The following is a 27,281-nucleotide window of genomic DNA, read 5'->3' as shown; positions in this document are numbered from 1 at the left end:
CAAAAGCAATTGACACGATCTAACTGCTAACCGGAGTGATAAGAATCGGTATGCGGCGTGTGCCGAGTGCAGGAAAGGGCCGAGTATTTGAATCAGAGCCAGAGAAGCGTGCAAACACACGGGGAAAAGGGCGAATATCGGCCGAGAGGAAGAGTTTCCCTCGGGAAAGTCGGGAAAGTCCCAATTGGGGTTAGCCTGTAGCGAAGTTCGGACCACCGGTTAATCGATTGTCGGCTTATCACTACCGCGGCTCAGTGACGTATTCCATATATACCTTCATTCTTATACCTGTCTTTCTTTTCTCTTAGAATTGATCTTCTCATCTGAGTTATTTGGTTTCTCTGGTCTCTCTGGTCTCTGGAATTGCTTTCCTTCTGCGCATGGTATCATCTCTTATCTATATCTGATACCCCACATCTTATCTACGTCTATCGCCCACCATGTCTCACGTCGAAACACAGCTCAAGGATGTGGCCATCCTGGGCTCCATCAACAATGATGCCCGTAAGATCCTGACCAAGGATGCCTGTGCCTTCTTAGCTCTGTTGCACCGCACCTTCAACTCCACCCGCAAGTCCCTGCTCCAGCGCCGTATCGACCGCCAGGCCGAGATCGATAAGGGTAACCTCCTCGACTTCCTCCCCGAGACAAAACACATCCGTGAGAATGATGCCTGGAAGGGTGCCCCTCCTGCACCTGGTCTCGTGGACCGCCGCGTCGAGATCACTGGTCCTACGGACCGCAAGATGGTCGTCAACGCGCTCAACTCCGATGTCTGGACCTATATGGCCGACTTTGAGGACTCCAGTGCCCCCACCTGGGACAACATGGTCAACGGCCAGGTCAACCTGTATGATGCTATTCGTCGCCAGGTCGACTTTAAGCAGGGTGGCAAGGAGTACAAGTTGCGAACTGACCGTACTCTGCCTACTCTGATTGCTCGTGCCCGTGGCTGGCACTTGGAGGAGAAGCACTTCACTGTTAATGGCGAGCCCATCTCTGGTAGTCTGTTCGATTTTGGTCTGTACTTCTTCCACAACGCCAAGGAGCTCGTTGCCCGCGGTGCTGGTCCTTACTTCTACCTCCCCAAGATGGAGTCTCATCTCGAGGCTCGTCTGTGGAACGATGTCTTCAACCTCTCCCAGGACTACATTGGTCTGCCCCGGGGTACCATCCGTGGTACTGTCTTGATTGAGACCATCACCGCTGCCTTTGAAATGGATGAAATCATCTACGAGCTCCGTGACCACAGCTCAGGTCTGAACTGTGGCCGCTGGGATTACATCTTCTCGTTCATCAAGAAGTTCCGCCAGCACCCCAACTTTGTTCTGCCTGACCGCTCGGATGTGACCATGACCGTGCCTTTCATGGATGCCTACGTTAAGCTTCTCATCAAGACGTGCCACCGTCGTGGTGTGCACGCCATGGGTGGTATGGCCGCCCAGATCCCCATTAAGAACGACCCTGCTGCCAATGACAAGGCCATGGAGAGCGTCCGCGCTGACAAGCTGCGCGAGGTGCGCGCCGGTCACGACGGTACCTGGGTTGCTCACCCCGCTTTAGCTGCCATTGCCTCCGACGTCTTCAACAAGTACATGCCCACTCCTAACCAGCTGTTCATCCGCCGCGAGGAGGTGAACATCACCGCCAAGGATCTCCTGAACACCAACGTCCCCGGCAAGATCACCGAGGAGGGCATCCGCAAGAACCTCAACATTGGTCTCAGCTACATGGAGGGCTGGCTCCGTGGTGTTGGCTGTGTTCCCATCAACTTCCTGATGGAGGATGCCGCCACCGCGGAAGTTTCCCGCAGTCAGTTGTGGCAGTGGACCCGTCACAACGTCGCCACCTCTGACGGCAAGCGCATGGACAAGGCCTTTGCCCTGCGGCTCTTGCAAGAGCAGGCGGACAGTCTGGCGGCCAAGGGACCCAAGGGTAACAAGTACCAGCTTGCTGCACAGTACTTTGCCGGCCAGGTTACTGGTGAGGACTACGCCGATTTCTTGACCAGCTTGCTGTACAATGAGATCTCCTCGACTGGCAGTGCTGCTAAGCTCTGAGTACTTGACTAAACTTATGATGACGAATACCCTTTTTCTTTGTTTTCTGGTCTGACGACGTTCTGATCCAATTTGAAGTTAGCATCGTTGTATAACAATTATTCCCTTGTTCATTTCTTCTTTGAGCCGTAATCTGTAAGGACTGAACATTTAGTAGACAAGATAAGATTGCACATAGGTGTATATCCCTCATCCTGTCCTGTTAGGCAGAGCTCCAAGCAAAGCAGGACAGCGCGAGTCGTGTCGCGACGCATAGAGATCAACATTCGCACGTCCCTGATGCACGCTAACCCCAACTCGGCAAGGAATGCGGGTCTTTACTGTAGCCTAATTCTGGCGGTGTCGATCATCTCCTGTTTGGGTTAGAGTTGCGAACTAGCGTGTGATGTTTATCCGCCCCAGATGTAGAATGCACCGCGGGCGCCGAAAATAGAAGTGAAGCAACTTATAAGAGGTCAAATATCTGGCAGATCTCTTTTTCAAACCTCCATCTTCTCACTTCTTACTTCTCAATTTCATTTTTCACTTTTACTACTTCTTCTTACTGCTTCCTAATTCTTTCTTCCTTCGCCATGGGTAAACACCTCGTGAATCTCATCGAGTCAGGCATTGGCCTTGCCTCTGATGTCATCTCAGCTCGCAAGAACTCACCCAAATACCCATCTCACTCTTACAATGCAACCAAGAATGCTACAGAGAACTCCACCTCGCGTGATCTCAACATGGATCAAAGCAACGGACTTGTCTTCACAACAGAAAACAGGACTGCTGCGCCTGTTACTCCGATTGCTGCAGGATACACAGAGTTGCCAGTTCCTACCGGTCAGGAATCAAGCAGAGAATATGCAGAACGTGTCATGGGCGATGAAACACATTCCTACCGTGATGCGGACCTGCACGGCCTTCGTGAAGAATCACAGAATCGGACTACAGATAATGTCTTCTCGGCCTCAGCGAAGGAGCTCTATGCAGACACCCCCATTGGGCAAAATTGTGATGTGCATAGCGAGTCACAGTACCCGGTGGATCGGAAAGATGAGAACAATCAAGTCGAAGCAACCTGTGAAACGCATGAAACCGCTTATCATGATCTGCCGCCAACCTACGAAGAAGTGGAATTCTCGCGTGAATTCACTTACCCAAACGACAGCCCTAGATATCTTCAGACTTCGATTGATGTGCCTAGAGTCACCCCGCTGGTATCGCCGGAGGCATATCAGGAGCAGGCGCGTACAGGCTCCGCTTGGGCAATTCCTCAGTCAACCCAAACAGACGGTGTATCTTCTTATCAGATCCAAAGCCACCGATGTTACAGCAAAAAGTTGGTCTCACGGCTTACGGCAGGCAAGTTGGGAAACAAGGCTGGCTTGATTGAACGGGTTGCGGCATCCATCCAAAACTCTGAAAATATCAATTTGGCGGCCATGCCAGGAACGAATCGAGGAGTGTTGAGAAACAAGACGGGCTTGATTGAACGGGTTGCGGCATCCATCCAGAACTCTGAAAATATCAACATGGCGGCCATGCCAGGAATAAATCGAGGCGTATCGGGAAGCAAGACAAGTTTAGTTTTGCGCGCTGCGGCTTATGTCCAGGAGTCTCAAAGCGCTAAGCGGCGTTGTCGGTGTAGATCTTGATGCCGACATAAGGGGTGATGACAGAATAATGGAGATGTGCAAAGTGCCAGGACCCTATGATAGCGTGATTTAAAATGCATGAATTTTCTCCATATATCCCATTCAACCATTCAAGAACAGACAGAGTGATAGTATGGTTGTCGAGGCTGATCCTGTTGGTTACGATGTAAATGCAGCGATAACTGTTCTATATTCGTACCAGAATCTTGAGGTTACGTATGTCTGTGAAATATAAATGGTCGTATAAAAGACGTCAGAATGACCCTTCGAGAGAAACATCTATTCGCTCAAGATTTACTTATCCGATCCTCCCACCCCAAACGATGTCTGCGATCAACCTCATCTTTGGTGGGGCCAACCTTGGAAACCTCCCCTCCTTGAATACTCCAGAGAACTTGAAGGAGGTATTCTCGGTGCTCACTAGCCATGGAATAGTCGGCATAGATAGCGCGCAGCTTTACGGCGAAAGTGAAACCCTTCTTGGCGCAACACAGGCTGGTGAGCGCTTTATTCTCGACACCAAGTGGATGGGTGGCGTTCAGCCAGGGTGGGCTACGAGGGAGAACATGGTCCATTCCGCCAAGGAGTGTATTAGAAAGCTTGGTGTTAAGCGAGTGGATGTCTTTTACATTCATTTTCCAGACGCCCAAACCCCAATCGCCGAGACACTCGCTGGAGTGGAGGAGGTCTATCGACTCGGCCTTTTTCAGCGCTTCGGCCTTTCCAACTACCAAGCAGATGATGTCCAGAAGATCTTTCATCACTGCAAGGAGAAGGGATATGTCCTCCCGACCGTATTTCAAGGCAATTACTCCGCTGTTGCACGCCGGTCGGAAACTGCTCTATTCCCTACCCTTCGGGAGCTGGGAATTGCGTTCCGCGCCTATAGCCCCCTAGCTGGTGGATTTCTCACCAAAACACCCCAGCAGATTATGGCTGGAGCTGGCCGCTTCAATGACGACACGTACGGTGGCATGTACAAGCAAATGTTTGTCAAACCGGTCTACCTCGAAGCGCTGAAGAAATGGAATACCGTGGCGAAAGTCGAGGGTTGTTCGAGTGCCGAGCTTGGTTATCGATGGGCTGTGTACCACTCACCCCTGAAGAAGGAGCTGGGGGACGGCGTTCTTGTCGGCGCAAGCAGTCTGGGCCAACTGAAGCTCACTCTGGAGGGAATTGCCCACGGAAAGTTGTCCGACGAGGCAGTCAAGGCGATCGATGAAATTTGGGCAGGGGTCAAGCATGATGCCCCCTGAATTAACGGGATGGTGTTACAAGACAGGCTTATTGTGTTGCAGCTGCCGTGTCTTTTGGATGTCAAGGGCGTTTAGTATCTTTCACCAGCTGTGGCGGCCATAGGGACGTAGGAACAAGCAATCAATGCAAGTGGCAACACCAGTCTCAAGTCGCAATGTTTATATGAGTTCATCCCTCGATTCTTCAGAAGATATGTCATATGCCAGCCACTTTCAGCCCTAATTACAGGGGCAAAAGAAGGGCAGCCTAACCCCTGGCACGGAGTGTACCGTCGCGGAATATAAAAATCCGCAGTCGACTAGCGTACAAGATTGACCGAAAATATGGTATCAGTAAGTACGAGCCCGACGATCTAGGCTCATTGTAGGCCTCGCAATGCAGTCGATATTGGACATAAGCGTGAAAATTCATAACTCAACGACCGTTGACCCACTCCAATAATACACAAGAATACCGACTTCTCTTTATAGTACAGCCGGATCTTGAATCGACTCTCCGATTGGTCGACGGTTGTACACCAGTTCTCTGTCAGTGCTCTCCCACTTATTGATCTCATATCCGACAATAAGGCTTTGTTGTAGCTTTCCTGTAGCTGCAGCAGAAGTAGAAACTGAAAAATAACAATCTTTGGTGTCAAGAAACAAAGGCTGAAATGGACTTGCCAGTACAAGTTAGGTGAGATCGGGATCCCCTGTGAGTAATAAGCTGTAATGATACAACTCGGGACAGCGGCACTCGAGACATCCGTTTGAGCCGCAGAACTATATTCTATGGTATGTTCCTATTGAAGAATTAGGTTTCAGTCAATATCTCCTGGCATATGACGCTGATCTTGTACCAGATCCCCGGAGAACTCTCAACGGATATTTTCAACCCGTCACCCGAGTTCAGTAACTAGAAGCCCATCTACAAAGGCTGGCTATACACTGTTTCTTTTTGTGTACAGATTCTCTTGCACCTGTTGAACTATGAAGCCAAATCACATATCATCGACAGGGGAAACCTCACTGAGGTCGGGTGATGGTGTCCGCAGCAGAACAAGCAAGGCTTGCGATCGCTGTCGATTGAAGAAAACAAAGGTATGGATCAAGCGTACCCGGTGCGAAATCCATTCCACTTGACGTGAACTTAAAGTGTTTTGATATCCTTAGTGTAATGGAGCGATGCGGTGCTCGAAATGTGAAGGCGATGATGCAGTTTGCATATACGGCCACCGGAGGAAGGCCCATGATAAAGTGTATCCGAAGGGGTAAGCAAATAGATCCAACGGTCAACATTTCTCCTGGTGGAGGCCTTACTTATTCGGTAGATATGCGCAGCTTCTAGAACAACAGCAAAAGTGGCTTGTGAAGGGGGTTCAAAAATTGTATCAATGTATGCAGACCGGAGAAGGCTGGCCTGCCGAGTCATTGAAGCACGAAGCCAACAACCGTCCTCTCACACACGATATCCTTACTGCTCTAGATGTCTTGGATGCGGAGCAAACGGTGAATCTTGAAGACGAACATTCTACTGTGCAGCAAGGGCTGGGTAAGCAAGTGAACGAATGCACGAAGCAATCAAACAGTTCCTTGAGCCCTGAGGCCTGTATTCCCATCCAACCTTTGCCAACACCTGATGATCTTAATATATCTTCATCAGACGGCCCAGTTGGAGGTCTCGAGGCTGATCCACATTTTGCCTGCTCGAAAAATCTCAATTCCAATACTCTTGGTGTTGATGACCACCTTCAATTGCTTCCAAACAGCAGTTTCTCTGGATTTGAGGAAAATCGCTCAACGGCAATTGGTAGCCATGTCGATATCTTCGACGACGAGCTTGTGAAGCTGTCAACCGATTATTTCCTGGAAAATGGCTGCATATCCATACATACAGTGAATGAGGCCAATGACTTGAGCCCGCTTGATGCAGGAACAGAGGCATGGCCTTTGTTGACTGAGCCCTTTTTGGGCCCCTTTTATTCGTGTCATTTCCCTTCAGAATCATTTGTTTAATAGATTTGCACAGTATTTGAGCCAAGGTCTTGGGCTTGTTTCTTCTCTACTCATGTATACTAACTGATAATCGTACAATTCACAAATTCCAACAGTGTTATTTTTTTTCTCTTTTTTTTTTTCAAAACAACACTTCCAAAAATGCTCCATACTCACAATTATTACATCGGAAGCTGAAACTCCTTTGAAACTACGCCGTATGAGACCCTGGTCCATATGGCCGGATAGATCAAATTCGAGCTCCGAAGATTTCGTGTCGGATCAGTTGTTTCCGGGCGTATTTGACCCACTTGTATTATGATCGACGTGTATTTTATATTGCTCTAAGTCTTGCCCTACACGCAACTAGTACAGACTGATCGGTGGATTAGATATGTATTCTAGTGTATAGTGAGTATTCTATGTCAAGCCGTGGGATGTAGGGTTACGGAGACCCACGGAAGGGAATTTATAAGCTGTGATTGCTACGAATTTTAAATAGAAGGGACCTTCTCGCTTGAAGAATTATACTTGGCTACTATCACAGTAATCATGTCAGTATTTGGGGGGATACCTCCCGGGGATAGCTCTCAGTATCAGCACCGTCTGGGAGCTGGGCTGGAATCTCACGACGATGCTTCTTCTCAAACTCAGATGGAGGAATCAGATAGTGAAAAGCCCGCTGATATTGAAGAAGAAGTGCAAGAGATGGTGAGACAGCTCACTCGTCAATCCACGCATTTCTCTTCGTCCCAAACGAAGAACCCCTTCTTTGAGGACGACAAGGAAACTACCTGGCATCCCGACAGTCCGTTCTTCAAACCGAAAGACTGGATTCGATCGCTCATTGCAGCTCAGTCGCAGGATCCCGAGCGATTTCTACAACGGTCTGCCGGTGTTGCCCTCAAGAATCTGCATGTGCATGGGTTTGGAAGTCCAACCGACTACCAGAAGGATGTCTTCAATGCTGTGTTGAGCATCGGTGGTCTCATTCGCAACCTTGTCGGCAGTGGCAAACAGAAAGTCCAGATCTTGAACAATTTCCACGGCCTCGTTCGAAGTGGAGAGATGCTCGTTGTCTTGGGTCGCCCTGGAAGGTAAGCCCTCGCATGAACATTTGATATCAGTTGCCACAAGGTCTCACCCAAATCCAGTGGCTGCTCAACATTTCTGAAGACCATCGCTGGGGAGATGAACGGCATCTTTGTGGATGACGAGAGCTATGTAAACTATCAAGGTATGCACCAACGCCAGACGAGATCTCCAAGGCAACTAATAGGATGGCAGGAATTTCGGCCCCAACGATGCACAAGCAGTTCCGTGGAGAAGCTATCTTCAGTGCCGAAACCGACGTTCACTTTCCCCAACTCACAGTCGGGGAGACTTTGACCTTTGCTGCCCTGGCACGCGCGCCTCGCACTCGATTCGAAGGCCTCACTCGGAAGCAATATGCGGAGCACCTGCGTGACGTGGTCATGGCCATGTTAGGACTACGACATACATTCAACACGCGAGTGGGCAATGACTTCGTGCGAGGTGTCAGTGGAGGTGAGCGCAAACGTGTGAGTATTGCGGAAGCCATCCTGAGTGGAGCTCCTCTGCAGTGCTGGGACAATAGTACTCGAGGCTTGGATAGTTCCAACGCGCTAGAGTTTTGCAAGAATCTTCGTTTGATGAGTGATTATGCAGGCACTACGGCTTGTGTTGCAATCTACCAAGCTTCGCAGAGTGCCTACGATGTGAGTATAGACGAGAGCCTGGCCTCCAAAGCAGAGTATCAACTCACACGCTCTTCTCCGCAGGTATTCGACAAGGTCGTTGTACTCTATGAGGGTCAGCAAATCTATTTCGGTCCCACTGGTGAAGCTCGTGAATTCTTTACCAACATGGGCTTCGACTGCCCTTCGCGTCAGACCACGGCGGACTTTCTTACTTCTCTAACTAGTGCAACAGAGCGTCGCGTGAAGCCTGGATTCGAAGGCAAGGTGCCCCGAACACCTACCGAGTTTGCGCAGCGATGGCACAGTAGCCCAGAATGCGCGCAGCTCCTGCAGAACATTGATGCCTTTGACAAAGAGCATCCTATCGGTGGTCATTCCTTGACAACTTTTAGTGAGGCACGCCGTTTGATGCAGTCGAAGCAACAGTCAGTCACTCGTTCGTTCTTGTTTGCGCCTTCAGCTTATCATAAATACTCAATAGACGCCCCAAATCCCCCTACACGCTCTCTGTTATCGAGCAAATCAACCTCAACCTGAAACGGGGATTCCAGCGACTCAGGGCTGATATGACTTTGACATACTCGGCTCTCTTTGGTAACTTTTTCATCTCTCTCATTCTGGGAAGTGTGTTCTACAACCTTCCCGCGGATACATCCAGCTTCTTTTCGCGAGGCGTTCTTCTCTTCTATGCGGTTCTGCTCGCCGCTTTTGCTAGTGCTCTCGAGGTAGGTCACGAAGCTATTCGATCTTTCAATGATGATCGCATCGGTTCTGATACGAGAATCATAGATCTTGACCCTCTAAGCTCAAAGACCCATTGTGGAAAAACAGTCTCGATATGCATTTTATCATCCTTTCACGGAAGCAGTAGCATCCATGTTGTGCGATCTTCCATATAAGTTCACCAACTCGTTCACATTCAATCTTCCAGTCTATTTCTTGTCTAACCTCAAACGTGAGCCCGGAGCATTTTTCATCTTTTGGCTCTTCTCAATTGTGACAACATTGACCATGTCCATGGTCTTTCGCACATTTGGTGCTGCGTCCCGGTCGCTTGCTCAAGCACTGGTTCCTGCAGCCCTTCTTATCTTGGGTTTGGTCATTTATACAGGCTTCGTGATTCCCACCCGTGATATGCTGGGCTGGTCTCGCTGGATGAACTACATTGATCCAATTGGTTATTCTTTTGAAAGCATGATGGTCAACGAATTCCGAAACAGGCAGTTCAAATGTACTTCTTTTGTCCCCTCTGGAGAAGGTTACGAGGATATCGATCCCATCAACAGAATTTGCACAACAGTCTCATCCACTCCAGGAGATAGCTTCATTGACGGAGACGCATATCTGCGCACCGCATACGCTTACACCAATAGCCATTTGTGGCGCAACCTTGGTATTGTCTTTGGTTTCATGATCTTCTTCATGTTTGTCTATCTCCTAGCTACAGAGTACATCTCCGAGGCTGCCTCCAAGGGCGAGGTGTTGATTTTCCGCCGAGGAAATCAGCCTAAGCCCCAGCAGGGGGACGCGGAAACCACGCCAGATGCAGCCTATCGGGCGGACGAAGAGACTGAGAATGCTGGTGCTAATATTCAACGTCAAACTGCTATTTTTCAATGGCAAGATCTTTGTTACGATATTAAGATCAAAACTGAAGAACGTCGAATCCTCGACAATGTGAATGGATGGGTGAAACCCGGCACAGCCACTGCTTTGATGGTAAGCACTACATATATGTCAAAAGGCCCGAGGACATTCTACTAACTATTAGCAAGGGAGTCTCTGGTGCGGGAAAGACTACACTGCTTGATGTACTTGCAACCCGTGTCACTATGGGCGTCGTGACTGGCTCTGTGCTAGTCGATGGACAGGCCCGAGACGATTCCTTTCAACGGAAAACCGGATATGTTCAACAGCAGGATGTTCACTTGCCTACCTCGACAGTTCGAGAAGCTCTTCAATTCAGTGCCTTGTTGAGACAACCTGCCAATCTCAGTCGGAAAGAAAAGCTGGACTACGTTGAAGAAGTATTGGAATTACTTGGTATGCGATCATATGCAGATGCAATCGTTGGTGTACCGGGTGAAGGTATGTGAATTCCATTGAATCTATGCAATTCTGCATTTTGACTACGTCGCGAGTACTGATGATGCATAGGATTGAACGTTGAGCAGAGAAAGCGCTTGACCATTGGCGTGGAATTGGCCGCCCGACCTCAATTGTTGCTTTTCTTGGACGAACCTACTTCTGGTCTAGACAGTCAAACCTCATGGTCAATCCTGGATCTGATTGAGACTCTCACAAAGCACGGGCAAGCCATTCTGTGTACTATCCATCAGCCGTCTGCAATGTTATTCCAGCGGTTTGATAGGCTGATGTTCCTTGCTAAGGGAGGACGTACGGTATACTTCGGACAAATCGGTGAAAACTCTTCGGTTTTGGCCGACTATTTCACTCGAAATGGCGGTCATGCGCTATCTGAGGGAGAAAACCCAGCCGAATGGATGCTCGACGTGATTGGTGCTGCTCCGGGCTCTCACAGTGATGTTGACTGGCCAGCGGTTTGGAATTCTAGTCCTGAAAAGGAGACCGTCATTCATCACTTGGAAGAGCTGAAGTCCACCCTCTCTCAGAAGCCCAAAGAAGCCGAAGCAGACTCGAATTACCGTGAATTTGCGTCCTCAACGAGTGTTCAGCTTCGTGAGTGCCTGACTCGAGTGTTCTCTCAGTATTGGCGCACTCCGTCGTACATTTACTCCAAGATCGTTCTCTCCATTCTCACAGCCCTTTACAACGGATTCTCTTTCTTCCACGCCAAAAACACTCAGCAAGGCCTTCAGAACCAGATGTTTAGTATCTTCATGTTGATGACTATCTTCGGAAATCTTGTGCAGCAGATCATGCCGAACTTCATTATCCAACGGTCTATCTTCGAAGTCCGCGAGCGCCATTCCAAAATGTATTCATGGCAGGTGTTCATGACGTCGAACATCATAGTTGAGTTGCCCTGGAACTTCCTTGTGGCCGTGTTGATGTTCTTCTGTTGGTATTATCCTGTTGGCCTGTACCAAAATGCCGAGATGACCAACGCTGTACATGAACGTGGTGCGCTGATGTTCTTGTATCTGCTGCTTTTCTTATGGTTCACGTCTACATTTTCGCACATGGTCGTCGCCGGCGTGGAGAATGCGGAAACAGGTGGTAACATTGCCAACTTGCTCTTTTCTCTTCTTTTGCTGTTTTGCGGGTAGGCTTTCATGGTCTTCTGATCTTCATGTTGGAACTTATTCCACTAACATTCGCTTCATAGTGTTGTATCCACCCCTGCAGCCATGCCCGGCTTTTGGATCTTCATGTACCGGGTTTCCCCATTCACCTACCTGGTATCTGGTATGCTCTCCACGGCCGTCAGTGGATCAACTGTTACCTGCAGTTCGATTGAAACCTTGATCTTTGATCCTCCAGCAAATCAGACTTGCTCTGACTACTTGAGCGCGTATGCTACTCGGACTGGAGGGTATATTGAGAACCCTGATGCGATGACCGCGTGCTCATATTGCTCCATGTCCTCTACCGATACCTTCTTGGCCCAGGTCTTCTCTTATTGGAGTGATGCCTGGCGAAACTTCGGAATAATGTGGGCATATCTGGTGTTTAACATCGTCGCTGCTCTTGCTATCTACTGGCTGGCTCGGGTTCCCAAGGCCAACAAGACCAAGAGCAGCTCTTAAATGGTCGCTGATCCCAAACTCAGGCCATCGACTCCTCTCCTTGAGTGACCCAGAGCGACGTTCATCCCCTCATGGAGGGTGATTCTAATCCCCGTCTGCTTGTCTTTCTTTTCATCTCCTTTTCTTTGTAATCATCACTCCTTCCTTTCTGAACACTATGTTCCATCAGAGTCCACGCTCCGTTTTTTATAGATAGAATAGAATCATCTAAGTTTTGTTATTGCGTACTATGTTGATACATCAAGTTCTCGGGGAATGAATGACTAAGGTTGGACAATAAAATCAATGTATATCACAATCTTGGTACAGTCTAGAAGATAGATCTAACAGTAATACGTCAAGTATTCCGTTGGATCTTGCCAAATCTCATGATTACTGTACATGTACAGTCAAGCGTCAGCTCCAGGCTCAAACACTTTAGATGTACTCCCAGGTAGCGGGGGCAGTGGAGTTATCAGCCACGGCAAGGGCGTCAAATCCAATGCAGTCGGAAACACTGCCGGAGGGCACAGTTGCGTTCTGCAAAGCGGCATACACCTGCCACTGGGGGGCTGCAGCGGCGCGACGAGAGCGGCGGTAGGTAGTGGTGCCGTTGGTGGGGCAAGCCATGAAGCCGGAGGCGCCCTGGCCTTCGTAGGACCAGTGGCCAAAGGTGTTACCGGGGGTGTAGTTGAAGGGACCGTCGGAGGAGCCAGCTGGCTCATAGGCAGAGTGAGGAGAGGTGAAGCGAAGAGCACCCTTAGGGTCGACAAAGATAGCCTGACCACCGGGAACCATGACGTCCTGTAGAAGTTAGTGTCTGTGCAAACTAGATGCACCTCGCCCACTCGGACGACTCAATGCGAGTTTACATACCAGGAAGTGGCCTCCGGTGATCACGGTCTGGTTGGTCTGCTCGCAGCCGGGAATGCCCTCGGGGCAGTAGGACTGAGCATTACCGCCGAGGTAGAAGTAGCTACCGACGGCGTTCAGAGGCAGAAGGTGAATGGGAGAAGCGGAACGAGCGGAGATCACACCGAAGGAGGCATCAGAGCTCTCAGCCTGCTTAGCTTGCTTTGCCTGCTTGCCGGGGATGGCAGCGACGAGAGGGACAAGAGCAAGAAGGGCGGAAATCTTCATGGTGAAAGCGAGTGAGAATAATGTGTGAAAGATGAAAATAATGCTTTCAATTCTCCGGGGTCCACGATCATATAAAACTTGGAAGATAGAGGGACGTGAGCCAGTGAGCGGGTCAACTTGGGAAGTATAAAAAGATCGACATCATATAGAGGGCAAGCGACGCAGATAGATTCGAGAAATGCCTAAGCTTAGCTCCTCCGGTATGGAGACTATCAGCTTCACCAGAGTCTGATTGGATCGCAAAATACTCAATACTCAGCCACTTAGCCTTTTGTCCATTCAGGGTCTTCGATTGTAGAACATGTCGACAGTTGCAGAATCTCCACAGATCGACACAGAACGGCATTCCGGCAACTTCCACGCTATTTATGAATACAGTATTCATTTCTGAGTCTGAATGTGCGATGGTCTGACGTTGTGTCGGAGTTTTTTGTTAATCACCATACCCTTTGCTACGGGCATATGGTTCATGATTGGGTAAAAAGAGACGTGTATGTACATGTGGCGATCCCAATGAAGACCCTGAGGAGAGCATGTTTCAGGCAGAAAGGGAGTGGCGATCGACAGGTCGGACGGTCAATCCAAGACAAGGCATCACGTTGGACATCCACTGAAAAGCGCCGAATTGGACCGTTGACTCCACGAGGGTCCACCATGTCTCAGGACACACCGGTGCTTGACATCACTGGCCTCATCGCAGATGAGTTGGGCCGTCTGATCTGTCGCTTGACTTCCCAAGACGATGGGAATCGGTCTCGACTTCATATAATGGCGACCGAGTTAATCTAAGGACCTTATTCCTGTACCGTATGCTTGGAGATCCAGCTCCGAATATTCCCTCAGCCCCGGGGCACAGCCATTGACATTAGCTTTGCCAGTGTCTCCAGAAGATGGAAGTGCATGTAACCTGCCTATTCAGAAGAATTTAGATGCTTCTCTAGACAGTTGAGTTTGACGGTCAAGAATCAACGCGTTTTACTATGGGCGCGTGGTACCACAGAAAGTAGACTGAGTAGACTCCGCTCGTATGCAGTTGCAGCAATTGCAACCTGGATTTCTATCCGAGTGCTCGGGTGAAAGCTGGAGTGGTCAATCAATCATGTCCAAGTCGACCTCAAATTCCCTTCACAGCTCCGATGTTGACATCTGATAAGGTCAGGTGACCGTCCCTTTTTTGCGGGAGCATCAACCTGACGTTGATGCTTCACTGGGGATTCTGCAGACTCATGGAAGAGTGAATAGCTTCCCCACATGCCACAGTCTCACCCTCACTAGTCAAGTCCTCTAACAAGGCTGCAAGTACGCGTCGCAGCACGTCCCAAGCAGAAATCAACCGAAAGGACGGATACGGAGTACTGATCCCATGAGATGTACACCCCATCCACTGGCGATGAGTCGGTCGAGACCGAGTCCAATTTGAAATTGCTCCCCTTGAAACAAGATCCGCAACCCTCGAGCTCGAAATCAACCGACCCAACTCCCACGATCGATGTCCCCGAGAGCGAACGCGATGTCTCAAAACGGATTGAGCAGTTTCTAGGCGAGGATCGCACACCACTTTCGGATTCCTTCGACACAGACTTGGAGGGGGACTCGCCCAGAACATCTCTGGCCCTGAGCGACGATTGGGGTGGCCCAGCGGACAAGGGCTTGTTACTGAAGAATGATCGCGAAGAGGAACCCAAGGGCTTCAATTGGAGATCCCTATTTCGTTTGCAATCATGGTGGAACGTTGTGGTGTTTCTTATACTCGCAATATTGACGGTATGGCTGTCGATTAGAGGCTTTCCGTGGTCTTCGTCGGGCGTAGCAGTCAGTGAAACCGTACGTGCTCCTTACTTTGCCATGATTTGCCATGAGAAGCTGTCTTACAATCCGGTTTATAGCAAACGGTCCCCTGGTACCCTACCCCCCTCGGTGGAACAAGCGCAGAATGGAAGGAAAGCTATGTCAAGGCACAGGAAATGGTCCGCCGAATGTCTCTTCCTGAAAAGGTGAACATCACTACTGGCACAGGATGGCAGATGGGACTATGTGTTGGAAATACTGGTAAGGCACAATCTACCATGTTCTATCAAAATAGCACACGCTGATTCCGAGTTTTTCTGCTTGTAGGACCTGCTCAACTCGTCGGTTTCCCTTCTCTTTGTCTCCAGGACGGTCCACTCGGTCTTAGATTTGCACACAACATCACTGCATTCCCTGCAGGTATCACAACAGGTGCGACATGGAATCGCGAACTCATGCGAGCTCGTGGTTTTGCTCTCGGAAAAGAAGCGCGGCTGAAGGGTGTGAACGTCATCCTCGGCCCTGCCATGGGCCCACTCGGGATGATGCCTGCAGGAGGTCGCAATTGGGAGGCCTTTGGATCGGACCCTGTTCTTCAAGGAGTAGCTGCGGCGGAAACCATCCGTGGTATCCAGCGGAATGGAGTGATGGCCACGGCCAAACACTTTGTTGGCAACGAGCAGGAGCACTATCGCCAAGCATTCGAATGGGGCACTCCAACGGCTCTCTCCTCAAACATTGATGACCGCGCACTCCATGAGGTCTTTGCGTGGCCTTTTGCCGAGAGTGTACGTGCTGATGTTGCTAGCATTATGTGTTCGTACCAGATGGTCAACAACACTTATGCGTGCGAAAATAGTAAATTGATCAATGGAATCCTCAAAGATGAAATGGGATTCCAGGGGTTTGTCCAGTCAGACTGGCTCGCGCAGCGTTCGGGTGTCAACAGTGCCATCGCAGGCCTGGACATGAGTATGCCTGGAGACGGCTTACACTGGACTGATGGCATTCCCCTCTGGGGAGGTGAATTGTCTCGCGCGGTGCTGAATACGTCGGTCCCCATGGAACGATTGAATGACATGGTAACTCGAATCGTGGCATCTTGGTACCATTTCCGACAAGATTCGTGGGAGCGACCTCAACCAGATGAAAATGGGGGTCCAAACTTTTCCTCCTGGACCCAGGAGAAAATCGGCCGTCTACATGAAGGCTCCCCGGACAATGATGCCACCGGAGTGGTGAACAGATTCGTCGATGCACAAGGCAGTGGCGCGAATGCCCATTCTATTATCGCTCGTCAGGTTGCTGCAGAAGGTACTGTACTTTTGAAGAACGTTGACAACACCCTCCCACTCTCACGGCAGATGACTGGCGCTGCTGGAAAATACAGGGTTGGTGTTTATGGTGAGGACGCAGGCCCTGGAAAAGGCCCAAATGCTTGTGCGGATCGTGGTTGTAATCAAGGAACGTTGGCTTCAGGTTGGGGCAGTGGTGCTGTGGAATTCCCGTACCTGGTGAGTCCATGGGAGGCATTGCAGTCTGTATGGTCGAAGGACACAGTTGATCTTCAAGGCTACTTGTCGAACAACGTTGGATCGCAGGACTTGACGGATCAAGACCTCTGTTTGGTTTTCGTGAATGCAGATGGAGGAGAAGGCTTCATCCGTAGTGATGGCATTGATGCGGATCGCAATGATCTTTTCCTGCAGAAAAATGGCACTGAACTTGTGGAAGGGGTTGCCGAACACTGTGGAGGTGGCCAAGGTCGAACCGTCGTCGTTGTTCATTCGATTGGACCCGTTGTGATGGAGTCTTGGATTGACCTTCCTGGCGTCCACGCCGTACTTTATGCCAATCTACCCGGCCAGGAGAGCGGAAATGCTCTGGTAGATGTGCTTTTTGGCGACGTTGATGCTAGTGGTCGACTTCCCTACACCATTGGCCGAAGCTTAGAGGACTACGGTCCAGCAGCTCAAGTGCTGTATGAGACTGAGGACCCTGCTGTTCCACAAGTCAATCTCAGCCAGGGTCTTTACATCGATTATCGTTATTTCGACCGATACAACATCACTCCGCGTTTTGAGTTCGGCTTTGGTCTATCATATACAACCTTTGACTACACTGCCGTCAGCATCGAAAAGCTGCAGAAGAAGACGCAGCACCCATCCAAAAGACCAAAAAACGAAGTTGAACCACCTACATATGACAACAGACCACCCCATCCCTTCAGTGCCCTGTTCCCGCAGGATTTCCGCATTCTTCGCAAATACATCTACCCGTACATTGAAACTACCGACGGAGCCAATCCTGGCCCATATCCCTATCCAGATGGATACGATACACGTCAGAAACTCTCCTCTGCAGGTGGCGGACCAGGCGGAAACCCCTCTCTCTACAAGCCCATGCTTGAACTCTCCGTCGAAGTAACTAACACTGGTACCCGACCCGGGCAAGATGTGGTGCAGGTGTACGTCTCATTCCCAGAAGATGTCGCCGAACACCGCGGGCTTGGCTGGTCGCGTGAAACAATCGAGTTTCCAGAGCGAGTGCTCCGCAACTTTGAGAAGATCCTGTTGCAGCCTGGGGAGACGACGACCATCAAAATGACACTAACTCGAAAGGATCTCAGCTACTGGAGTGTTCGTTCTCAGAACTGGATCCTTCCCACCGAGGGCAAGTTCCGTATCTGGGTTGGGCGAAGCTCGAAGGATTTGCCGCTTGTCGTCGAATTTTAATAGAGCAGGACTAAAAGGTCACCTCCATAATCTCATGTCACTAAAACCATGCACATTTTAGCGCTTTTTGAGTATCATATTTCACTTCGAATTTCACCTCAAAACTTTGCATTGAATTCTGGTTTAGATCAGATATTGAAAGAGGCAGACATTAAACCACTTAATTTATTATAAAATCAGAACTCTACACGGAGAAAAAGCGAATAATCGGATGTTGAAAGGAGTAGACAGAACTTTTGCTTCGCATGGTAGATGCACATGCACTGAAGTGTCTATCTGGAACACATGTACAACACTGGCGAAGGCTATACAACTAAATCTATGCCAGGAACAAAACAGGTAGATCAACTGAAACAAATAAAACGCCAAAACACCATCTATCAGAACCAATGCAGACCAAAACATTAACATGGTGCTCATGATGCAAGAGAAGGGCTGAAAATAGCCAGTCCCTTGCGATAACGAATCATAATGCTCTGTGAGGCGCGTTCAGGCCTCGTCGTCGGTATCCACTGGCTTGGGGGTGCCCTTGGGGGAGTTCAACCATTCGATGTGACGAAGACGGCGGCGAGCCTCACGATCCTTCATCTGGGCACGGGTCATCTTCTTCTTCTTCTTGGCGCGGAACTTAAGTTCGCCTTCATCGCCAGAGTTGACAGCAGAGGGGGCAGCGCTGGTAGTAGCGGAGCCAGTGGCAGGGGTGCCAGGAGCAGAGGGAGTATTGGGGGTGCTATCCTCGAAGCGGTCCAAGCTGATGGCGTTGTTGGTACGGCTGACGACACGTCCGTCGGCAATGTGCAACTGCTCGGGGCAGAGAGCACCCACGAACTCTTCGTTGTGAGAAATCATAACGACACCACCCTTGAAGTCACGAATGGCAACAGCCAGACCACCCAGGGAGTCACGATCCAAGAAGTTAGTCGGCTCGTCCAGGACCAGCAAGTGAGGGTTGTTCCACATGGCACCAGCGAGTACGACCTTGACCTTCTGACCACCAGACAGACCAGAGATCTCGTTGTGGTTGGCGATCTCGGGGTCCATACCGATGTCCTCGAAGTGCTTGGAAATGGTCTTAGGGTCCAGAACACGGAAACCGAGACCTTCACGCGAAGCCTCGTGATCATCAAACTCCTGGACCATCTTGAAGAAGCCGAGCTCCAACAAGGTCTCGCGAGAGATCATGGTGTTGTTCTTGGGGAGAAGACCAACCCATTTGCTGTGAAAGAGATTAGTAAGGATATGTCAAAAGGCGCGACAAAGGTTAACTTACACCTCGTACTGGAAGGACTTCTTCCACTTCTGACGACCAATCAGGGCCTCGATACGCTTGGGGCCGCGACCGTCGCCCAAGTCAATGTGCTTCTCGAGCTGCGCCTTGTCGGCTTCAGTCAAGATACGGGTCTGCTTGAGGAACACTTCACGGTCATCACCGTTGGCATAACGCCACTGGAGGTACTGGCTAGGAGTCTTCTCCAAGTGCATCTCAACGTGCTCAAGAGCGTGCTGCTTGATGTAACCAATACGCAGGTTGGGATGCTTCTCAACCTTGCCGCCCTGGGGAATGGTCTCACCAGTGAGAATCTTGATGAAGGTGGACTTTCCAGCACCGTTACCTCCGATGATAGCCACACGGGAGGAAAGGGTGAGTGACAGCGAGGCATCGTGCAGAGATGGCTTGGGGGCACCGGGATAGGTGAAAGAGACATTGCTCATACGAAGAATGGCACGGGTCTGGGACTTGATACCAGACAAAATTCCGGGAGGAGGGAACTTGAACTGCACGTTGGAGGCAGACAGGGTGTAGTAACTCTTGCCCTCAGGCTTAACCTTGACAAAGTCGGCAAGATTACCCTTGTAGGAAACGAGCTTCTTGCCCTCGTAGTGGTAGATATCTGTGCAGACCTCATCGAGGAATCCAGAGTCGTGACTGACGATCAGACTGGTGATGTTGGTGTGCTTCTTGAGGTACTCCTGCAACCATTTGACGTTGGCCACGTCCAAGTGGTTAGTAGGTTCGTCCAGCAAGAGGACATCTGCCTTTTGGAGCATAGCACGGGCGAGAGCCAGCTTCATCTTCCATCCACCGGACAGGGAGCCCACGGGCTGGGACTGACGACCCTCGGGGCCATCGGTGAAGCCGAACTCGATGAGAACCTCGGCGATGTGCTCCTTGCCTTGAGAGGCGATCTTGGGATCTTTGCACACATACTCGAAAATGCTGAGGTCGGCATCCTCACCCTGGTTGTGTTCAACAAAGCAGGTGCGCACTTCATCCTGAGGAGGGAAACCCTCAAGCTTGTCGTTGGCGATACTGCGCATCAAGGTGGACTTTCCAGCACCGTTACGGCCGCAAAGACCGTAACGGTGACCCTTGAGCAAACGCAGCTTGGTGTGAGAAAGCAGAAGCATACCTCCGTAAGCGAGCGAGAAGTCGGCGTTGACAATCTCGACCTCATTGGGGTCTTCGGGAGCGGGCTTGCCGTACTTGATTTCGTCTTCGGCAATGAAGTGGGCCTCGACGGCGGCAGCAACGGCGGTAGCCTTCTCCTCCGAAATGAGACCACGGAGGTAAGGGGCAGTGCAGGCTGGGATGCGGTCATACATGCGACAGTTGACGTCCTCACGGATCATGCCGGCAATGAAGAACTTGACTGCCTCCTGCAGCTTCACGTCGCCGAAGCCAGCAAGGCCGCCCTGTTCCTGGATCTTGGCATCCAACACAGCCAGGACTTCCTCGGGTGTGATCTTCATGATGGAACCAGTGGCGACATTGCTGTCGCTCATAGCCTTCTCGATAACATCGAGAGCGCGGGCCGACAATTCACGGACCTCAGGGAGAGAGGCACGGTCCTTGATGGACTTGACGCCAGGCAGGAGCTTGGGAAGGAAAGTGCGAGCTTCCATAGGGTCGTGAACTAGCTTGGTCAAGTTCTCCACGACGACGACAGTCTGGCGCAGGGTTTCTTGGGGGGTAGCGGGGGTGTTGAGGGAACGCTCAAGAAGGGGGGTGAGCATGGCCAACACAGGGGATGTGACAATGGCGACGAAAGTAGTCTGAGAGAGGGCATGGATGGCCTTCTGGAGAGTCTGGGCAGAGGGCTGCTCCATGGTCTTGATCAGGAGGGGGATACGGGGAGCGACATCGTCGTTGGACAGGAGGGTGGTGAGAGCGTTCATCGTCTTGCAGGACTGCTTGGTCACTTCACTCTTCAAGTCATGCATGCCAGACTCGACAATAGGAATGAGCTCCTTAAGAGTCTTGCCCATGGCATCGCGCAGCAGATCCTTTTGGCGCTCCTCGTCCTTGGAGCCGTTGCCAAGTTGGGCCTTGACGGCTATCTTCTCCAGGAGGTGGTATGCACCAACGAAACCCTGCCACTTACCAGAGCCTTTGCTCAGGTAGCTCTCCAGAGCAGGCAGCAGGGCGTTGACCATAGCCTCGGGGCTGAGAGCGCCGAAGAGAGCATCGATGGCGTACTGGGCAGCATCGCGCACGACGGCACCCTTGTCAGCCAGGGAATCCAAGGCAATGTTGAAGATGCCACCGTCGTGCATCAGGAACACATATTCGCTGAGGGGGAACTCGCGAGGGAAGCGCTCGAACAGGGCGCCGATGATAAGCATGGCACTCTCACGCTTGGAGCCATTCTTCTTATCGACAGCGGCCTTTTTGGTCTCGGCGAGAATGTCGTAGTTCAGGAGACCGGCGCATCCAACGCTCTGAATGAGCAGGTTGGTCAAGGCATATGCGCCATCAAGGGACTGCTGGGAGGACTCGGCGGAGAAGATAGTGTTGAGGAGGGACGAAATCTCTTCGGTAGTGGGGGGGACGCCGGAGGGGCCCTTTGCGACAACGGTCGGCATGGTCTCGGGAGACACCGTGTGTGGCATTGTCCAAAAAATGAAAAGCTCACAGGGTAAGCGTCGATATCAAGGATATCGAGGGGGCGAAAGGAAAGGGGGGGGGGGGCCTTGATGTGAGAGGGGCAACTCTAGGGCACAAAGGGCGATCAGAGCGCAACTCGCACAAACAGAGAGCCAAGGATCAGGTAGAATCGCAGGATCTATACAAGACGATTCTCAGACACCCAAAAGACCCAAACAGAAAGAAAAAAAAACACGAAGAGGGGAGAGTGAAGAACGAAAGATTATCGCCGCTTGATTGCTGATCCACCCGAATTTTTTTTTTGTTATGCTGAGTCAGCCAATCAGCGGGCGGCGCGGGGCCAGATGACAAAAGCGGCTAACCACATTGGTCATGTGTTTCTGCCTGAGAGATTGGTGCCTTGACACCTGAAGATAAGGGCATCAGTTGTTGATGCCTGATGTTTCTGCCTTGCTCTCGTTTCCCCTCTCCTCATGTCCATCGATGGATGGATGTTCATAGCTTGGTTATACGTCAATTCATCTAAAAAATTCAGTTCACTATCCAATCCACCCTCTAATTGCGAGTAGTCACACTTCCCAAGTTCCTGAATATCTTTGCTTTACTCTGACATGGACTCAGCTCTTTCAAGGGTATTGGTCCCAAATATATATTGCTTCCGGGCATCATTGTCAAATGATCTAGCTCTACCTATGTGTTTGCGGGTCGCATTGAATTTCTTCCCAACTATCGTATCAAATCTGTCTAATACCAGAGAAGAGAACGGGTGGAATAGCCCCGAGGACCTATATTGAATTGGAGTTCCATACCCATACTACCGTGCTAAGGAAAGGATAAGGCCAAATGCGCCGAAGCTCAATCTTAGACCAGACGATTGACATAGATGAGCCTACAGTACTGTGCAATACCGGTATACTCGGATATATCCAAACCAGTGATTTTGGTAGCCGCCGATTCACAGCAGCTGCCGCATGCAACCGCCACGGGCCTCGGTTGACTGTCCCCCCTGTCATCCCCTCATCCGCGTTCAACCGACCCCAAATAGGCCGATCACTGCATCAGTTCGGCTATTTAGCGTTCTCTTACATCTCTTCCTTTTTCACTCCTTGGATTCCTCAATTGCTGTGTTTTTCCAGCTTCATCTCTTCCCCCCCCCCCCCCCCCCCGCGTTCCCGCCCCCACAAAAATACCCCGGACCCATCAGACACAATGGCTCTCTGGAGATCCACCCGCCACGCCTCCAAGTTCGCCCAGGTGAGTTGAGAGGCCACGCTCAAGAACCTTTTCTAACGGAGTGTAGGTGACCCGGCCCATCTTTTCTCGTAATTATGCCACTGAGCCCGATCTGAAGACTACTCTGAAAGAGGTCATCCCCGCGAAGCGAGAGCTGCTCCAGAAGGTCAAGGCCCAGAGTGACGAGTCGATCGGAGAGGTCAAGATCGGCAATGTCATTGGTGGGATGCGTGGTCTCAAGGCGATGCTTTGGGAGGGCTCTGTCCTGGACCCTGACGAGGGAATCCGCTTCCACGGCAAGACCATTAAGGATTGCCAGAAGGAATTGCCCAAGGGTACCTCGGGCACTGAAATGCTTCCCGAGGCCATGTTCTGGCTGCTGTTGACCGGTCAGGTGCCCTCCACGAGTCAAGTTCGCGCCTTTTCGAGAGAGCTGGCCGAAAAGTCTGAGTTGCCACAGCACATTCTTGATCTGATCAAGTCTTTCCCGTCGAACATGCATCCCATGACCCAGCTGTCAATTGCTGTGGCCGCCTTGAACACCGAGTCCAAATTTGCCAAGGCCTATGAGAAGGGTATCAACAAGGCGGAATACTGGGAGCCGACATTTGATGACAGCATCTCCTTGCTGGCTAAGATTCCCCGAGTGGCTGCCCTCGTTTTCCGCCCGAACGAAATTGATGCAGTCGGCACGCAAAAGCTAGATGCCGCTCAGGATTGGTCATACAATTTCGCAGAGCTGTTGGGCAAGGGGGGTTCGCAGAATGAGGACTTCCACGACTTGTTGCGTCTTTACTTGGCCCTGCACGGGGACCACGAGGGTGGCAACGTGTCCGCCCACGCGACTCACCTCGTCGGAAGTGCGCTCAGCGATCCCTTCTTGAGCTACAGTGCTGGACTTCTAGGTCTTGCCGGCCCCCTCCACGGCCTGGCCGCCCAGGAGGTCCTCCGCTGGGTCATGGCCATGCAGGAAAAGATTGGCACAAAGTTCAGCGACGAGGATGTTCGCACCTACCTCTGGGATACCCTGAAGTCAGGCCGTGTGGTTCCCGGCTATGGTCACGGTGTCCTGCGCAAACCTGACCCCCGTTTCGAGGCGTTGATGGACTTTGCTGCCACCCGCCCTGATGTTTTGGCGAACCCGGTGTTCCAATTGGTCAAGAAGAACTCTGAAATTGCACCCGGGGTGCTCACCGAGCACGGCAAGGTATGTCGGTTCCAGCATCGTCTGGATCCATGAGCTAACAGTTTATAGACCAAGAACCCCCACCCTAACGTGGACGCCGCCAGTGGTGTTCTCTTCTACCACTATGGCTTCCAGCAGCCTCTATACTATACCGTCACCTTCGGTGTTAGCCGTGCCCTTGGACCCCTTGTCCAACTTATTTGGGACCGTGCTTTGGGCATGCCAATTGAGCGTCCCAAGAGCATCAACCTCTTGGGTCTGCTTAAGAAATAAATGCATCAATGCCATCCTAGTAGCCCGGTGCCACCTGATGCTCATTCTTCATGTATTGACTCAATTGATGATTTCCATGCCAAGCGAGATGATTTTGTTTATACCTTTTTGATGGTTAGACCGCTGCTTGCATAGTTTAAAATTATACCATGGTGTACATAGTTCTGACTCCCTGTGTCCAACAGCCCTATAGTTCTATTTTAAGCTCCTTGCAAACGTGGCTGATCTACCGATATACTATAGTCTGGGCGTGCATACATACTTTGGAGCGGTACGTATAGCTATAATCTGACTAGTCATTTCTGCTGGTCAACTGACCTTTTTAAATTTTCACAGACTCCTTTCCATACCTCCCACATTCTACTATTGAACAGTACAATCCAATCTCGGGGCCCACCTTCAATTGAAGTATATACCAACGGCCGTCATCGGCCTCGACTTGCCTGGAAACGGACGGAAACCACGTGACAGGCCGAACGCGATCGAATCACCAACTTCACTTCGCCAGCTCCGTCGCGCTTCAGCGGCCTCATTGGCCTCGGTGGGTCGCCCCAGGTCCCCACATGATGTAATACGCCTCGCTGACCAGTTTCCGGATGAGCGGTCAAAACTGGCTACATCTGCTCAATTCATTCCTTGCATCTCTTTCTTTTCTCATTCATCACAATGGCTCCCCTTAAGCTTAACAGTGCCAACCTCTCCCACATTTCCGCCGCCGGCGACCAGGTCAAGGTTCCCACCTATGCCCGTGGCAATGCCGTGAAGGAGGGAATCGTCCATATCGGCATTGGTGGCTTCCACCGAGCTCACCTGGCTGTCTATGTCCACCAGTTAATGGAGAAGCATGGCGTGAACGATTATGCGATCTGTGGTGTTGGCTTGCAGCCCTTCGATGTTGCTATGCGCGACGCTTTGGGCTCGCAGGACCACCTATACACAGTGATCGAGCGTTCTGCCAAAGGCAGCACTGCCAACGTGGTCGGCAGCATCAACTCCTACCTCTTTGCTCCTGATGACCGCGAGGCCGTGATTGCCAAGATGGCCCATCCAGATACACACATTGTGTCGCTCACCATCACCGAAAGCGGCTACTATTACAACGAGAACACCCACGAGCTCCAAAGCGAGAATCCCGACATTCAGTTCGATCTCAACCCAGCCAACGATAAGAACCCCCGCACAACCTTCGGTTTCCTCTACGCTGCCCTCGCACGTCGTCATCAGCAAGGCCTCAAGCCCTTCACTGTCATGTCGTGCGATAATATGCAGAAGAACGGTGCCATCACACGGCACATGCTGGAGTCGTTTGCCCGTTTGCGCAACCCCGAACTTGCCAAGTGGATTTCCGAGAAGGGCCACTTCCCCAATGCCATGGTCGACCGCATCACACCTCAGACTTCGCCCGCCGATAAGAAGTCCCTCGCCGAGAACTTTGGTATTGAGGACTCTTGGCCCGTTGTCACCGAGCCTTTCATGCAGTGGGTGATTGAGGACTGCTTCTGCGATGGCCGCCCTCCATTCGAGAAAGTCGGTGTTCAGCTTGTCAATAATGTGCACGATGTCGAGGAGTTTGAGAAGCACAAGCTGCGCCTGCTCAACGGCAGCCACTCCGCAATCGGATACCCCGGCCAGTTGGCTGGATTTAAATACGTCCATGAAGTTATGGAAAACTCAGTCTTCTCTAAGTTTGTGTGGCAGATGATGCAGGAAGAGGTGAAGCCGCTGCTGCCCCACATCCCAGGCGTTGACATTGATGAATATTGCAAAACTCTTGTTGAGCGCTTCTCCAACCCCACTATCATGGACCAGCTGCCTCGCGTTGCCCTCAATGCTTCGGGCAAGATCCCACAATTCATTATGCCCTCTATTGCGGAGGCTATCTGGGTGACTGGACCATTCCGTCGCCTGTGTTTCGTCGCCGCTGCTTGGTTCCACTACTTGCACGGTGTTGATGACAACGGCCAAACTTTCCAAGTCGACGACCCCATGCGCGAGGAACTGCAGGCCAAGGCCAAGGCTGGAGGTACCAACCCCTCCGAGCTTCTCAGCATTAAGAATCTGTTTGGTGACGACTTGCGTCGCGACCAGCGGTTTATCGAGACCATTACCACTGCCATGGAAGACATTGCGCGGGATGGCATCCTGAAGACGCTCCCCAAGTACGTTGATTAATTTTAAAGCGTGGAAGATCTAATTGGGGAAAAAAAGTTGTATTGGAACTAAGTACTTTGGGATTTTCATGTTGTGTACGAATGTGTCCTGAGGGCGTGATTTACGAGAGAAGTAAGATATAGAGATAGATGATTGGGATAATATTCCATACTGTTTGTTCACTGGCAGGATTCATTCCGAGTCGAATCTTTCCACCTTTCACATATATGGCATAGGACAAGGTCAACCAGACCATAGAGGATTGCAAGGGTGCAGACTGGAATGCTGCGGGAACATATTTTAGGGTTCCATTTGGCAGTCTAGAGGTCAAGTCGTCTACCATTGCCTGTTTTCTTCTGATGCAAGGGGTGATATCACAATCCTCAGCCCTCCAAAGCCTTCAGGGCTGGAGGTCCGGCTTACAGCCCCGGCTTGTTGGCAAAATGCTTATTTGTTCGGTGCAAAACTGCAGTAAACCAGAAACCCAGGCTATCTCGATCACGTACACCGACGATGCAGAAGATGACTCTT

At 50.9% G+C, this 27,281-nt stretch overlaps 10 protein-coding genes across 10 annotated transcripts; 8 read left to right on the top strand and 2 right to left on the bottom strand.

Moving 5' to 3' along the window:
- Positions 1 to 440: 440 nt before the first annotated feature.
- On the top strand, positions 441 to 2,060 carry N7511_006008 (malate synthase; the record flags this gene model as incomplete). The annotated part of the gene is made up of 1 exon (XM_057128385.1): positions 441 to 2,060. One exon carries the CDS (start codon positions 441 to 443, stop codon positions 2,058 to 2,060), a length of 1,620 nt encoding a protein of 539 aa, XP_056982941.1.
- Positions 2,061 to 2,632: 572 nt separating this feature from the next.
- Positions 2,633 to 3,697, top strand: N7511_006007 (uncharacterized protein; the record flags this gene model as incomplete). The annotated part of the gene is made up of 1 exon (XM_057128384.1): positions 2,633 to 3,697. The coding sequence occupies one exon, from the start codon at positions 2,633 to 2,635 to the stop codon at positions 3,695 to 3,697; it is 1,065 nt and encodes a 354-aa protein (XP_056982940.1).
- Positions 3,698 to 4,020: 323 nt separating this feature from the next.
- On the top strand, positions 4,021 to 4,953 carry N7511_006006 (aldo/keto reductase family protein; the record flags this gene model as incomplete). Its single annotated transcript, XM_057128383.1, has 1 exon — positions 4,021 to 4,953. The coding sequence occupies one exon, from the start codon at positions 4,021 to 4,023 to the stop codon at positions 4,951 to 4,953; it is 933 nt and encodes a 310-aa protein (XP_056982939.1).
- A 1,377-nt stretch (positions 4,954 to 6,330) lies between these two features.
- Positions 6,331 to 6,948, top strand: N7511_006005 (uncharacterized protein; the record flags this gene model as incomplete). The annotated part of the gene is made up of 1 exon (XM_057128382.1): positions 6,331 to 6,948. One exon carries the CDS (start codon positions 6,331 to 6,333, stop codon positions 6,946 to 6,948), a length of 618 nt encoding a protein of 205 aa, XP_056982938.1.
- Positions 6,949 to 7,479: 531 nt separating this feature from the next.
- N7511_006004 (uncharacterized protein) lies at positions 7,480 to 12,379 on the top strand (the record flags this gene model as incomplete). The annotated part of the gene is made up of 8 exons (XM_057128381.1): positions 7,480 to 8,024; positions 8,082 to 8,164; positions 8,215 to 9,073; positions 9,130 to 9,373; positions 9,480 to 10,367; positions 10,424 to 10,736; positions 10,806 to 11,895; positions 11,959 to 12,379. 8 exons carry the CDS (start codon positions 7,480 to 7,482, stop codon positions 12,377 to 12,379), a joined length of 4,443 nt encoding a protein of 1,480 aa, XP_056982937.1.
- A 417-nt stretch (positions 12,380 to 12,796) lies between these two features.
- N7511_006003 (putative IgE-binding protein) lies at positions 12,797 to 13,498 on the bottom strand (the record flags this gene model as incomplete). Its single annotated transcript, XM_057128380.1, has 2 exons — positions 12,797 to 13,162; positions 13,235 to 13,498. 2 exons carry the CDS (start codon positions 13,496 to 13,498, stop codon positions 12,797 to 12,799), a joined length of 630 nt encoding a protein of 209 aa, XP_056982936.1.
- Positions 13,499 to 14,866: 1,368 nt separating this feature from the next.
- Positions 14,867 to 18,021, top strand: N7511_006002 (beta-glucosidase; the record flags this gene model as incomplete). Its single annotated transcript, XM_057128379.1, has 3 exons — positions 14,867 to 15,322; positions 15,385 to 15,547; positions 15,614 to 18,021. The coding sequence occupies 3 exons, from the start codon at positions 14,867 to 14,869 to the stop codon at positions 18,019 to 18,021; spliced, it is 3,027 nt and encodes a 1,008-aa protein (XP_056982935.1).
- A 489-nt stretch (positions 18,022 to 18,510) lies between these two features.
- On the bottom strand, positions 18,511 to 21,912 carry N7511_006001 (putative mRNA-nucleus export ATPase (Elf1); the record flags this gene model as incomplete). The annotated part of the gene is made up of 2 exons (XM_057128378.1): positions 18,511 to 19,237; positions 19,292 to 21,912. The coding sequence occupies 2 exons, from the start codon at positions 21,910 to 21,912 to the stop codon at positions 18,511 to 18,513; spliced, it is 3,348 nt and encodes a 1,115-aa protein (XP_056982934.1).
- Positions 21,913 to 23,116: 1,204 nt separating this feature from the next.
- mcsA (putative citrate synthase Cit1) lies at positions 23,117 to 24,599 on the top strand (the record flags this gene model as incomplete). Its single annotated transcript, XM_057128377.1, has 3 exons — positions 23,117 to 23,161; positions 23,208 to 24,347; positions 24,396 to 24,599. The coding sequence occupies 3 exons, from the start codon at positions 23,117 to 23,119 to the stop codon at positions 24,597 to 24,599; spliced, it is 1,389 nt and encodes a 462-aa protein (XP_056982933.1).
- Positions 24,600 to 25,265: 666 nt separating this feature from the next.
- N7511_005999 (mannitol dehydrogenase family protein) lies at positions 25,266 to 26,771 on the top strand (the record flags this gene model as incomplete). Its single annotated transcript, XM_057128376.1, has 1 exon — positions 25,266 to 26,771. The coding sequence occupies one exon, from the start codon at positions 25,266 to 25,268 to the stop codon at positions 26,769 to 26,771; it is 1,506 nt and encodes a 501-aa protein (XP_056982932.1).
- Between the last annotated feature and the right edge of the window lie 510 nt (positions 26,772 to 27,281).

The sequence above is a fragment of the Penicillium nucicola genome (genome assembly GCF_028828085.1).
Source record: "Penicillium nucicola strain IBT 29836 chromosome Unknown utg000006l, whole genome shotgun sequence".
NCBI classification, from domain to species: Eukaryota; Fungi; Ascomycota; class Eurotiomycetes; order Eurotiales; family Aspergillaceae; genus Penicillium; species Penicillium nucicola.
The sequence above is the reverse complement of the archived record's forward strand: the minus strand, read 5'-3'. Positions and strand labels throughout refer to the sequence as shown.